Source organism: Lacerta agilis, chromosome 1 (assembly GCF_009819535.1).
Source record: "Lacerta agilis isolate rLacAgi1 chromosome 1, rLacAgi1.pri, whole genome shotgun sequence".
Classification (NCBI taxonomy): domain Eukaryota; kingdom Metazoa; phylum Chordata; class Lepidosauria; order Squamata; family Lacertidae; genus Lacerta; species Lacerta agilis.
In genome coordinates, this window is record NC_046312.1 from 125,133,093 (window position 1) to 125,147,766 (window position 14,674).

The 14,674-nt window shown below is 44.0% G+C and overlaps 1 protein-coding gene across 1 annotated transcript in view; it reads left to right on the forward strand.

Annotated features, from left to right (window-relative positions):
• The window catches only part of PARD3B (par-3 family cell polarity regulator beta), a 560,874-nt gene that overhangs the window by 236,369 nt on the left and 309,831 nt on the right, over positions 1-14,674 (forward strand). Inside the window, 1 exon segment of the mRNA XM_033152744.1 lies at positions 14,032-14,076. Within this exon segment, the coding sequence (XP_033008635.1) occupies positions 14,032-14,076 (45 nt within the window).

The following is a 14,674-nucleotide window of genomic DNA, read 5'->3' on the forward strand; positions in this document are numbered from 1 at the left end:
GTTCTCGAAGCTACCAACATGAGTTTGGCCAAACTGCGGGAGGCAGTGAAAGATAGGGGTGCCTGGCCTGCTCTGGTCCATGGGGTCACGAAGAGTTGGACACGACTGAACAACAACAACAACAACAACAACAACAACAACAACAACAACACCTTGCTTAGTCCTGGCTTTGGGCTAGTTCTCCACACTGCAGTACTAAGATGCTTTCCATAAGTGGCCACTGAACTTTGCAACGAACAGAAACACCTTTTTTATGCATGTGTAGAATCATACATTCTTCCAAAACAGTAGCTGCCCAGCACTGAAGCTCTATCTCTTGAGCTGGAAGCCGCTTGCCCTCGTAGCTTTGAGCGCGTCGCTGCACATGTTGCAGAATGTGACCTGTTCTTGCAGGGTAGTTGGTTTAGTGAGACGATCTGATGGCTGGCGGCAGACTTTCCAATATGGTTTCTCTGACTTCAAGTAGTTGTTGTTGTTCAGTCGTTCAGTCGTGTCCGACTCTTCGTGACCCCATGGACCAGAGCACGCCTATCCTTCACTGCCTCCCGCATTTTGGCCAAACTCATGTTGGTAGCTTCGAGAACACTGTCCAACCATCTCATCCTCTGTCGTCCCCTTCTCCTTGTGCCCTCCATCTTTCCCAACATCAGGGTCTTTTCCAGGGAGTCTTCTCCTCTCATGAGGTGGCCAAAGTACTGGAGCTTCAAGTAGTTAGCGAGAGCTTTTTCAGCAAAAAAAAAAGCAAGGCATAAAATGAAACAGTGCCAAGTATTTGCTGCTCGAATCCTGTTACTTACACATCCCTGGTAGCCATTGTTTTTTTCCCCTGTTATTGTTAGCTTGCTTATTATCATTATACCTTTGGCAGTCGTAATGTCTTTTGTGATTAGCCATGCATCTCTCATTAGTTGTCAGAAAGCTCTCAGCACTCTGTTCAGCTGTGTCAGAATGGGAGCAAAGTTGGTAAATAGCTACCAGTATATTTTGCTTCCATATTTCACTTGTTCAGAAGAGTTAATCAGGAGCATAAAGCATCTAAATGCCTCCCCTACTCCATAACTGAAACTATATTTGCAGAGCTAAACTGCTATTCCGTGTACATGCTGGTTTTCTGTTTTTACATTTGGCATGTCTTTTGAGTCAAGCCGTGGGTAAACTGTTGTTCCTTTCTCTTCACCTCTTCCTTCTCTCCATCTGCAAAAAAACCCCTTTGTTGGTTACTACAGAATCAGTTTCCAATTAATTTTTGATACATCCAATTAAACAATGTTTAATTAAAATTTTGTTTTCGCAGAAGGTGGGTGCTCTAGCACTACGGAGCATTATGAAGAGAGAGAAAATGCTGGACGTTTTCATGCTACTGTTGCTTTCATCCGTAGAGTAGGGAAAAGAGGGAATTAGCTTTGCAGCATCAGAGAAATGCAATGCTGCCTAGTTGTTTTCAGTGAATGGTCTTGTTGTCCCTATTATGATGGATATATTGCCTTTTTCTCTGACCGAACTGGGCTTGTTTTTGTTTTTTGGTAGAAATAAAACGTACATGCTCCAGTTCACGGCTTCTCCATCCTTCGAGTGTAGAGCCATGTTTCGTGTTGTTCTCTCCATCCAAACACACAAACACACACACACACACACACACACACACAGGGCCAGTGTGGTGTAGTGGTTAAGAGCGGTGGACTTGTAATCTGGTGAACTGAGTTCGCATCCCCGCTCCTCCACATGCAGCTGCTGGGTGACCTTGGGCTAGTCACACTTCTCTGAAGTCTCTCAGCCCCACTCACCTCACAGAGTGTTTGTTGTGGGGGAGGAAGGGAAAGGAGAATGTGAGCCGCTTTGAGACTCCTTCGGGTAGTGATAAAGCGGGATATCAAATCCAAAATCTTCTTCACACGTGGAACATGGCATGGGACATACGCCTCCCACATATAGGGCCACCTACATTGTCCTTTCACCTCCCGACTGATTTCTGGCTTCAATTCTTCAGTAATTTGGCCCCTGAACAAACAAATAAAACCATGAGGTTGTATTTCCTAGCCAGTTATAGCAACCGACTTCCAAATGTTGTGTGTGTGTGTGTGTGTGTGTGTGTGGAGGAGGGTGGAGAATTGGTGACATGGAGATTGCTTTCTGTACCTTTGCTAGACATTTTGTGTTGGCATTGGGGGAGTGGCGGTACTAGCACCATTGCAGAGGGGACCCAGGGGGTTGTCCAGTTGTCTCCAGTGCATCATCCCCAATAGTGTTCCTTCCCATCTCGCTGCCGTCGGTTATGCATACGCACCACTGTATTGGGTTACTGAAATTATGGCAACAGGCAAGGACAGCAACTCCTGGTCTTTCCGCAGCTTCCTTGGTCACTCATCCTCACGGTATTCAAATCTGCCTCAATATGAGGTGGCCTGATGCATCAGTACATCTGGCTGTTAACCAGAAGGTTGGAGGTTTGAGCCCACTCAGAGACGGCCGTGGGCAGGATTCCTGCATTGGCTTTTTAAAAATTATTATTATTATTATTATTATTATTATTATTATTATTATTATTAGATTCTTTATTACAAAAACAAGTTTACATCAAACATAGACAAACACAATAAACAACATAAACAAACCATAAACACTAGCAACATATCTTTTGAGATTACACACACTTTAACTTCCGACTCACCTCATTGTATTTTTTACACCCTATTATTCTATACGCACTTCATTATTATTATCATTCTTTTCCCTTGCTTATCAAAAGAAAATTTTGTTATTAAGGTTTCCTTACACTTCAAGATTCAATCTAAGTCTGCCAGGAGCATTGCATTATCACAATACTTATAAAGATATTCTTTGAATATTGTCCAACCTTTAATAACTTTCTGATTTGATTTTCCTCTTATTCTCCCAGTCATTGTCGCAAGCTCTGGGTATTCTACCCTTTTCGCTTGACAGTCGGGTTTTGTGGGGAACAAATCACTTTCCCAATTTTTAGCTATTAAAATCCTATCCGCTGTGGTTGCATACGTAAAAAGGGTTCTGAGGTTTCTTTTGTATTTCCATTGACATAATGCCTAACAGAAAGGCTTCAAGTGTTTTTTTAAGGAAAATTTGAAGATCTTTTTGAGTTCATTATATATTCTATCCCAAAATTCTCTTATCTTCACACAGTCCCACCACATGTGCACAAAGGTACCCACCCCATTTTTACATCAACATGCGTCTGAGCTATTCTTATACGTCTTGGGTCAATTTGGCCGGGGTCAGGTACCATTGGTACAGCATTTTCATGACATTTTCTCTCAAATTGTAACATGCGGTGAACTTTATGACTTCTCTCCAAAGCCTTTGGGTTGGACTAGTGTGCTCACTGGACTAGAGTGCTCACTGGAAGGACATATCCTGAAGTTGAGGCTCCAGTACTTTGGCCACCTCATGAGAAGAGAAGAATCCGTAGAAAAGACCCTGATGTTGGGAAAAATTGAGGACACAAGGAGAAGGGGGTGACAGAGGACGAGATGGGTGGACAGTGTTCTCGAAGCTACCAACATGAGTCTGACCAAATTGCGGGAGGCAGTGGAAGACAGGAGTGCCTGGCGTGCTCTGGTCCATGGGGTCACGAAGAGTCGGACACGACTGAACAACAACAACAACAGATGGCTCTCAGGATCCCTTCCAGATCTGCAGTTTTATGATTCTGTGTTGCTCCAGTACTATCTCAGCCGCAGCCTTGGGATCTAACCTCAGGCAGAAATCCATCGCACCAAGCATGTTTGGTAGAAATGATCGTCTGTGGTGGGAATGTAAGAAAGAGAAAAGCTTCTGGGAAATGATATATAATGAGATGAAAAAGATGTTGAAATATACATTTATATATATATATATAAACCAGAAGCATTTTTACTTGATATGGTAGGTGAAGATATTAGTAGACAAGATAAAAAAATTGTTTTTATACGCGATGATGACGGCAAGAATATTATTAGCACAGAAATGGAAGCAAGAAGAATTACCAACGAAAGAGGAGTGGCAGACAAAATTAATCGATTATACAGGACTGGATAAAATGACAGGGAGGATTCAAAACCGATGGGATCAGAAGTTCTTAGAAGATTGGGAAGAATATGTGGATTATTTGTAAACAACTGACTACGCTATAGGATTGCAAGAAGTTTTGTAAGGAGGAATATAGGAAATATTGCAGGGGAAATTTATGAAACCGACTATTAATTATTGGATTATTAAAAGTAATAGTGAAAGTAATGAAATGCAGGAAGAAGAAAGGAAGAATGAAAATCATTAGACGGTGTTGATGGAAGTCCTAGGCTTACAGCCAAAATATTGTATAAGATTAAAAAGAGATGTTACGTGTTTGGAAAATATATGCATATATATATATATATATATAGAGAGAGAGAGAGAGAGAGAGAGGGAGAGAGAGAAATATCGGGGGAATGAATGAGGGGAGGATGTTGGTGGTGAGAGTTTGCTCTGATGACTGAGCAAGCCAGGTTGCTAAAAGGAGTTAAATAGAAATGAATGAGTTGGAACTGAGGGGAAGGTTGCTCTCTGTCAATTATGGGTTGCATCTGCTGTTCCTTGGTAGAAGTAATTATGTAAAGAATAATATGATCTCTATTTGGGATATGCAAATGTGGCTGGGGTTCAGAAGCCAGTGACCTGAGAGGGGCTGCAGAAATGATGAAAGAGTGGCAGGTGGCTAAATCAGCATCCATCCCTCTGTGGCTGAGCAGTAGGTTGCATGTTTCTTTAATATATATATTAAAAACAAACTGTATAACTGGATTATGCTGGCTGCATTCTCTCTGCTTCTAAACTGGGCCATAGTTTAGCTGCCACGTTTTTCTTTATGTATGGAATATCTTAGGGCACCTAAATTAAATACAATGTGACCCTCAGCAAACAATTCCAAGGTTTGACCTCCTAGCCTTTGCTTTACAGACCTGAAAATTACAGTCCATCTAATTTAGAACAGTGGCAGTACAGATGGTTTGTCCTTACTTTTGCAAATAAGCAAGACAGATGATATATCTCGGTGTTATCGGAGTTCAGAAAGGAAATGAGGGGAAATGGCTAATTACCGTACAATTTATTGTGAGGATGATGCCACTTCCTATTCATGCACAATAGGATAGTTGTATAGACAATAATTGCCACATTATGCACTAAAATGCATTAACTGGTCACGTGTGCCACCAGTGTTCTTCGCCAGCTGCATGACAAAACGATTTTTTTCCCTCCTAACTTGTAACAGAAGACGAATACCATTTAAAAAAAAAAAAAAGCTTAGCATTTTTATTTATTTATATCAGCATCACTTAGCTGTTTTCCACAAACCTATTTACACAATGTCTCCTCCGGCCTTGCACAAGTGATCTGAAAGAACTACGGCCGCGGAAAATGCGTTAGAAAACATGAAAGCCCTGTTAAGCTCTCCTTGGTATAAGTTAAATAGGGAACTGAGTAATATTAACATATACCAATGTTGCTGAACGGCTGCTGAAGACCAAATGTCTGGCACTGTTAATGGAGAAAAAGGACATTTCTGTGTATATATAGGGAGTTTGTGGGAGTGTACTGCAAGTACGATTTTTCTGAGGTAATTTGAATCCTACATTGAAGGGTGAATTTTTAAACAGGCACATGAGTTTCCAACTCCTGTTTTGTCCTAACCTTTACTTTCCGAGCGAAGTTTTCCTCAGCTCATTAGAGGAAGTGGGAGCCATACTGTACAAAAAAACAAAACGAACGCTACATTTCTCAATAACATAATAAACTTGTCCATGATGAATGTACTTTAGCGAGCCATATGAGCAGAAAAATGCTGTTGTACATTTGGCTGCTACTGGCAAGTGACTAATAGGATTTTCACCCACATAGTGCTTACTTTTAATTGCATAGCCAGCCAAGGTCTACATGGGTTTTTATTTTATTTTAATGATTATTTTTTAAAACAACAACAACCATAAAAATGCTCCAATATGATCATTTTTGCAAGAATATTATTTTTGGATGTTTTTGTCAGATCTCGTGCAACTGACTGAAGCTTTTCCTTTCATATCTGCAAGGGCAAGAGTGATGAATCATTAGAAAAGACATTCTCTCGGGAAATGGGAAGGGACATACAGTAGAGCAAATAAGGTCCTGGAATTTCCTGCCTGAAATTCTCTAGAGCTGCTGCCAGCCAGTGTTGACAATACTGTGCTAGATAGGTCAGTGGTATGAATTGGTGTAGAACAGCTTCCTTTGTTTCTGTGAAACAGACGGACAAGTCTACCTCACGGTTTGTCCATTGTTCAAGGCGTAGTTCTTTCCTCAATGGCCTAATTTTGCATACATTCATCTGAAGCTCTGTACATAGTCACCAGGGACGCGGGTGGCGCTGTGGTCTAAACCCGCGTCAGAAGGTCAGCAGTTTGAATCCCCGTGACGGGGTGAGTTCCTGTTGCTCGGTCCCAGATCCTGCTAACCTAGCAGTTTGAAAGCATGTCAAGTGCAAGTAGATAAATAGGTACCACTGTGGCGGGAAGGTAAACGGCGTTTCCGTGCGCTCTGGTTTCCATCACGGTGTCCCGTTGCACCCGCGTCCCATATAGCATATATTCAACACACAAAAACAGTGACAGTTTGCTGTTGACAAAGGACAGCTGGACATATAAAGGGCCTTATTACCTTCAGTACTTGAGGGCCTCATCAAACCTAAATCTGGCCCTGCCTATGATGGAGGAGTTTGCAGCATCAACACTCCAAGAGGGTCTTGCTTCCTCCATGGGCGCAGCCTAGGATCCCAGCCGAGATCCGACATCATGCTCTGCCTACTGCTTTGCATCTCCTGCTCACGTGACTCCTGACCCTAAGCTTCTAACCCACGTTGCTTTATCCGTGGCGAGAAAGGCGCCACTCATCTGCCATCTCACACTGGGCTCCTTTTATCCATTGTGTTCTTTTTCAATGGCCCTTCCCGCAGCCTATCAACTCACATGGAAGTTAGCCTTGCTTAATTAGCGGTTAACACTTGGCTTAATTAAAGGATTAAAAGTGTCCAGCACAAAGCTTGACGCACATGGGTTTGGCTATTAAACCTGTTTTAACACCCCAAGCCTCAATTAAATTCTAGCACCTACTTGGACCCAGGGTTTGAGGGAGTCCATCACCCTATCAGGTATTTTCCTCTCTCTGGACTCAACTTGCATTATTCAAGTGAGATCACCAACAGTATCTTCCTTCCTAAAAAGAGTTCAGGGCGACCGCCAGCCCTTCACTCTAAGCTGCTTATTCCACTCCCTCCACTGTGTTTTCTGGGACAATTGTCACTCTGCATTCCATGGCTATTGAGCGTGCTCAGTCTTCAGCGGGCTGTTTTCTGTGGGGTTTGCCCTGTTAGGTAAGGCACACACACAGATACAAACATTAGGGTTTCCTTAGGCATATTGATACACACACACACCATGGTTTGCCATTGCCTCATTTTTGGCTACCCCTGAGTTTGTCATTAGGAGGAGTGGTACTTTTCTAAGTTTAATTTGACTTGGTAGGAGGTGAGGAAGCAAGAGGTGGGAGGGCTAGTTTAGTGGTTCCTCGTGCTAGAAAGATGGGAAGTGTGATTGTATAGATTGCAATGATATTATAAGTGAGTTTTTAAATGGATTTTTTAAAGGGAGCAGGTGGTGCTGTGGTCTAAACCACTGAGCCACTTGGGCTTGCCGATCAGAAGGTCGGCGGTTCGAATCCCCATGACGGGGTGAGCTCCTGTTGCTCTGCCCCAGCTCCTGCCAACCTAGCAGTTCAAAAGCACGCCAGTGCAAGTAGATAAACAGGTACCGCTGTGGCGGGAAGGTAAATAGCGTTTCTGTGCGCTCTGGCACTCGTCCCGGTGTCCTGTTGCACCAGAAGCGGTTTAGTCCTGCTGCCCACATGACCCGAAAAGCTGTCTGTGGACAAACGCCGGCTCCCTCGGCCTGAAGCAAGATGAGCGCCACAACCCCATAGTCACCTTTGACTGGACTTAACTGTCCAAGTGTCCTTTACCTTTACCTTTACCTATAATTGAATTTGTTTGTTTGTTTAGTAAACCCTCTTGTTGACTTCAAAGTTTAATATTCATTAGTATCTCCTCTTGAATCGGAATTGTTAAGTAAAAAAAAAAAATTCTAAACTTAGAAGCTGCCCCTCCAAACACTGGAATAATAGACAATATCAACCCCTTTTCTATGATACCCATGAATGGCTCGACGATGCTGAAGATTCAGGCCGAGAAGAGAGATTATTCCTTCATAAACTCCGATCCGTGAGAAGTTTTGATAACAAAGTGGTGGTGGTTATGCCATGGAAGCTGAGCAGAATTGATAACGGCGTGCCACAAAGTTCAATTAGGATTTAGTTTATTAATGTTTTACAGTATTTCATTGCAAGGGGATTATTCAGCTTCATTTAGTGCGTGGGGAAAGTAGGTGCAGCAAAACCGAAGAAGTGTAATATAAGCTAGGGTGGGCTTAATTAACAATGAATTACTTAGGAGAGGTGAAAACGCTATGGAAAGGAACAATTTGCATCATCGCAAAGATAACGAATAGTTTGTGCAGCCCAAGTGCATTTTTGAAAATGCATCCCGGTGGACTGCACTGTCATGAAACTAAGCTGGCATTGAGCAAAAGTCATGGATAGCAGCCATTCTTAAAGAAATCAGCCCTGAGTGCTCACTAGAAGGACAGATCCTGAAGTTGAGGCTCCATTACTTTGGCCACCTCGTGAGAAGAGAAGACTCCCTGGAAAAGACCCTGATGTTGGGAAAGATGGAGGGCACAAGGAGAAGGGGACGACAGAGGATGAGATGGTTGGACAGTGTTCTCGAAGCGACTAACATGAGTTTGGCCAAACTGTGAGAGGCAGTGAAGGATAGGCGTGCCTGGCGTGCTCTGGTCCATGGGGTCACGAAGAGTCGGACACGACTGAACGACTGAACAACAACAACAATGGATAGCAGAGTTTGAGTATAAATGAAACTGAGCCTGGCAGAACTTCTCTCACCTGTCTGGGACGAGGGATTGCATAGGCCCAGTGTTTTGCCTAGGCACAGTCAGGCTCATCCATATAGCACTAAACCATAGTTTAGTGTGCATAAACAAATGCTGGTAAACCTCGATAAACTGAAACAATGTTGTGAAGAAGAGCGGGCCAAAATCCCTCCACAACGGTGTGAGAGACGGATAAAGTCCTACAGAAAACGATCGCTTCCAAGTTATTCCCGCTAAAGGTCGTTCTACAAGCGATGCACTTAGTTTTTCACACATGACTTCTCCATTTGGGCTTTTAATATTTTTTTGTTAAATAAATCAGGACACTGTGTAATAGGTCGTGTGTTGTTGTTCATGTGAGGTTGTATTTACCTAATTGTTAAGACCTGCTAAGGAACAGGGTATTGTTATTATGTCCTGAGATGTAAAACCACAGAATTCAAAGAGGGTGTTCTTTCTTTCCCCCCCATGACTCTAGTCAAGGCCGTCTTTGGCCGGGGGGTGCGGGGCACCTAGGTGCTAAATTCTGGGGGGCGCCAGGCACCCTCCTAAGCTCTTAACTATCTACCTGTTACGAAATAATAAATAATTTTGATCAAGCTAGAAAAGCAAAAGGACTTTTGACTTTGTGCACTCGTTTACCAAAGACACGCCACACCAGCAGTGGCTCTTGTCACTCACAAAAAACAACAACAAATCGCCCACCGCCCCGCCCACCGCTGGTGTCAGCACTCCCCCCACCCCTCTTTTTCCTTTTTGGCTGGACTCTGCGTGAGCTGGAGGCGAACAAACTGAAACCATGAAGCAGGAGCTGCCGGCTTCAGAGATGCCCGTTGGCAACTGGCTGCCGGGAGGCCGCCGGGCAACTCGGGTTCTCCAGGTTCGCCCCCTTTCTGCCCGACCACCGCCCTGCCGCTCTTGGCGGACCTGCTCCCAACTTGCCACCTTGCCTCCCACCGACCAGCTCGCTATCCAAGAGGGATGCCCAGATCCAGCTCGCTGGCCTCCCTCCGTCCTCCCAAACATAGCGTCCCTCCTGGTGCCTGGCCACCCCCTTGAGCTCTGTGCACCCCTCTCAGGCACCCGCCAGCTCGGACCTCCGCACTGCCACGCCAGACCTGCCTGCAGCTCGGCATGGGTGGGCCGGCTCGGAGGTGGGCCCTGGCTGTGCTGCTGCTTCTGCTGGCCGCCTGCTGGCTGGTGCTAGGCGCTTTAGCCTCGCCGACCCCTCCCGGAGCCTGCCCGCAGCAGGACACTTTTTTCCCTTCTTTTTCCTCCCTTCTTTCGTAAACGGGAGATGAGGCATAAGCGTGGTGTCTGACATAAGCATAATAAAAATTAATTTGGGGGCGCTGGGCGCAGGGGTGTAGCAACGGGGGAGCGGTGGAGCGGTGCACTCCTGGTGCCACGTCTCCGGGGGTGACGAGGAATGTGGTTTGCTGGTGGCGGCACTCCAGCTGCAAGTAGAGGATCCTCCGTTTGCGGTTGCAGCTGCGAGCAGAGGATCCCGGCACAGTCCATACAGCGCTGGAGTGCCGCCGCCGGCAACCTGCTACGTAGCGCACATGCACAGCGTCGCTATCTATGATGCATGCGTATGCATATGTATCCGGGTGCCCAGGGGGCTTCCTACACTTCTGGCTGGGCGGATCTTTGCGCCCCGGTGGTGCATATGCTAAAGACAGCCCTGACTCTAGTTCTAAGCAGGGAGCAGAAGCTTTCAGTATCATTCCATGCCTGAAAGAGGACGGGAGGTGAAAGATAAGCATATGGTGTTCTTGCTCTAGTTCATAATTTAGCATGGCATCTGATTCAGGCCTATAAATGTATAGAACCAGTTTGTGCCCTAGCACTGATATGTGTTTTCATTAACCAAGTAATGTAGAAGTAATAGTATGTTTCTGAATATACTGCCAGCTGCATAGAAGTATCTTATAAGTATCTTAGAGAGTCTAACAAACTGGCACACAGAGAGAGTATACAGGTGAAACTCGAAAAATCAGAATATCGTGGAAAAGTCCATTTATGTAAGCAATTGTTTTCTTTAGCTACCGAAGTTTAATATATGAGATAGACTCATGACATGCAAAGCGAGATATGCCAAGCCTTTGTTTGTTATAATTGTGATGATTATAGCGTACAGCTGATGAGAACCCCAAAGTTGAAGTTGTTAATTTGGGGTTCTCATCAGCTGCATGCCATAATCATCACAATTATAACAAATAAAGGCTTGACATACCTCGCTTTGCATGTCATGAGCCTATCTCATATATTAGTTTCACCTTTTAAGTTGAATCACTGGAAGAAATGAACCTTTCCACAATATTCTGATTTTTCAAGTTTCACCTGTAAACGCATTGCTGCTTTTTTGAGAATAGGCTAAATAAACTTCCGCTCCTCGTTGTTTCCCACATTTAACATCGAAATCTGCTTCTCAAGTATTTAAAGATGATTGCAGTGTAGTTTGGAAGTTATCCTAGGTTTATAAATACTTACTTTTAATGTATAACTGTAAAGTCAGTCCATTGCATTAGAGATGAAGAATGTCCACTTACGCTAAAAAGAGTTCCCACTCAAAAAAACAAAACAGCTTTAAAGAAATTATGTAAAAGGATGGTTTCGGGCCAGAATTTGACATGTTTTCTGTGAGTAATATGCAGCCATCCCTAAATGAGGAAAGGCTGCAGTGGATAAATAAGAGCTGCTGGAGTCATGTTATTGGCACAATCATTGACTTAAAATTAATTGATGGTGCTATATCTTTATTATGCTGAAAGGGCTGTGTAAGGATAATATCCATCTGGAGAGCTAGCATCTGATTTTCCCCCTGCCTGCAAATATGTTCAGATCAGGGAAAGTAATTTATTTAGATCCTTAAAAGCATGCAAGAAGTGTTTGTGTTTGGAAACAGGACCTTGACTGATTAATCTGCTTTTTAGATGGTTTCGGTTCAGCTTTCTACAGATAGAATACTTGTGACTTTTTAAGGGAGGTTTTTAGCGGGGTGCTAGTTATTTTTCATTGTGCCATTGCTTGTCTAAATCTGTTTATGTTATAGCTCATCTAAGCTTAGTTTCTCTTAGCCCTTCCTTCCCTTTGAACATATCTGGCTCTAGTATTGAGGCAGGAATCCTCCTTTCTCCCCTCCCCTCCTTTGAAGGAGAGAGCACTGTTGGAGTCTAGGGAGAGCACTGGGCTTCATCCTGGAGTGACCCAACAGGATTCAGAGGGGGGCGGGTCCAGAAAGCAGCGGCGGAGCATATGCCCGTGCTGCCCAGGGCAGACACGCTACCGAGGGGGAAGGGGCATGGAGGGTGCCCTCCCACGCGTGGGATAGTCACTCGGGTGCACGGAGTGGCATGCGTGCCCTGTGGCCGAGGGTGGAGCGAGCTGCCAATGGGGGCGAAGTGATGGCGGACATTCAGCACACCGCCCACCCACAACTCACAAACCTCCCCGAGCTGTCAAAACGAAGGGGGAAGGGGGGATGCCACTGGCAAAGCGGCACAGCTTCCCCCTTACCCCGACGGCTCGGGGTAGGCTTGGGAGTTGCGGGTGGGCGGCACACCAAATGTCACCCCCCTCAGCGAAGACACCCAGGCCGGTCCGCCCCCACCGCACCCTGCTGTGACTTTAAACTTGTTGGGTGGGCGTGCAAACTTTTTAGAAAAAACCTCTCGTCTCCACTGCAGTCGTGAACTCTTCGTTGCTGATCCTTGAGTCATGGCCCTTGGCCCTAGACCAGGATCTTCCCCACCAACCCTTTGCCTCGAGAGAGCTCTTGGACTGAATTAGCTGCTTTCCTGCTGCTGAATCGGTACTGTTACTCTCTTCTTTGAAATGTTGGTCGCTTCCATACTTTCAAATAAGAGCACATGCTGTTGAGTTTTGGGGCAGGAACCGAGGCACTCAGGCTTCCCTGAACCAACTATGTTTTAAAAACAATTAACAATCATCTGCCGTGTAAGGCCAAACCACTTGGAAAACATGCCTCGTTTGGCAGGATTTCCATTTATATTATATTATAATAATATCACCACCTTAAAGCCAAATGGGTATGGAGTGAGCCTCTTAGCATCCAATAGTTCTCCCCCCCCCCAAAGAAATAAAAATAATGTTGTAAATAGTGGTGACTAGTTCATTCATGCAATCCTTTGAAAGAACATACATGAATTAGTTGTGATGTAAGCTAGGAAGCTTGGGTAAGGGAACTATGAACAATTAGTACTTCTCTAGGTTTAAGTGTTCTGCCCAGAGACATTGGGCTTACTGGGAAAGTCCAATGTGGGGCAGAATGGTGGGTCTGCGTCAACATACAAGTCAGCTGTGACCTTCAAATATCTGAAACAAAATAGAAAATTCTTTCCAGTAGCACCTTAGTGACCAACTGAGTTTGTTCTTGGTATGAGCTTTCGTGTGCATGCACACTTCTTCAGATACACTGAAACAGAAGTATCTGAAGAAGTGTGCATGCACACAAAAGCTCATACCAAGAACAAACTCAGTTGGTCTCTAAGGTGCTACTGGAAAGAATTTTCTATTTTGTTTTGACTATGGCAGACCAACACGGCTACCCACCTGTAACTTCAAATATCTGGGTGGTATGTAGGTTTCAAAATGGGAAGTTTAGAAATCATGCGTATCAAATATGTATGGATAAGGACTTGTGTCAGGATCAGTCAAGTGCAGACAATCCTCTTGCACACTGAACATTGTATGCTTCCCAAATCTGTGAAAAAGACCTGTGTGTATCTTTTTGTAGATTATAACATATGATGAATTTGTATACTCCTTTAGCGTTTCTATGACATAAATGGTGCAGACCTTCTGTTGGCTTCTAGGAAATATTTTTTTTATACATGTTTTGTGTATTGGGCACCAAAAACAGGACCTTAACAAGCTTTGCTAAGAAAGGATTAAGTGCTGATCGAAAACTGTGTATCTGTTAAATAAATGTTTGATTCATGACAATGTCTGTTAACTGTTTCTCTTTTCCCTCCATTTTCTTCAGTGCCAGATGAAAGCAATGTTTGCTTGTTGACTGAACATAAACTAGGTAAGAGATTCTTGGTGTGACTTGACTGTGCTGCACATAGTTCTCGTCTAGTTCACAGAAACTAAATTTGCTTTAAATGCCTGCTCGATGCAGGCCCAGGGAAAGTATTTGAAAGGTGTCGCATTAGTTCTGAGTTTTGGATCTTCTCCCTTCATATATTGTGGGATGCCTCTGGGACACCCTACTTGTGCTGTCTTGGTCATGAGAGTACACCAAATAGAAATGTAGAGTTGTTGTTTTGAGTGTTCGCTGAATGGAACTACATGTTTTTTCAGGAGATCTTGGAATGTGAATTGAATGAAAACTTCTTACTTCATAATTTGAGTTGGCCACAATGCGCTTGTTTATGTGAATCCATGGATCATGCAGAGAAAAATATTAAAGTCCATATTTTTTCCACAACTCCCCTTACTTTTCTGTTCCGAAGTATTTAGTATCTATTGGATTCAAACTGGTCCTGCAACATGCGGTCTGGGAGGTACAATAAACATATCCCTTCTTCATACTGGAAGCATTCCCATGGCGAGAGTTACTCTTGATTGCATCAGGCAAGAAGCTCACAAGCTAAGAATCATTTTTAAAACAAAATATCAAATCA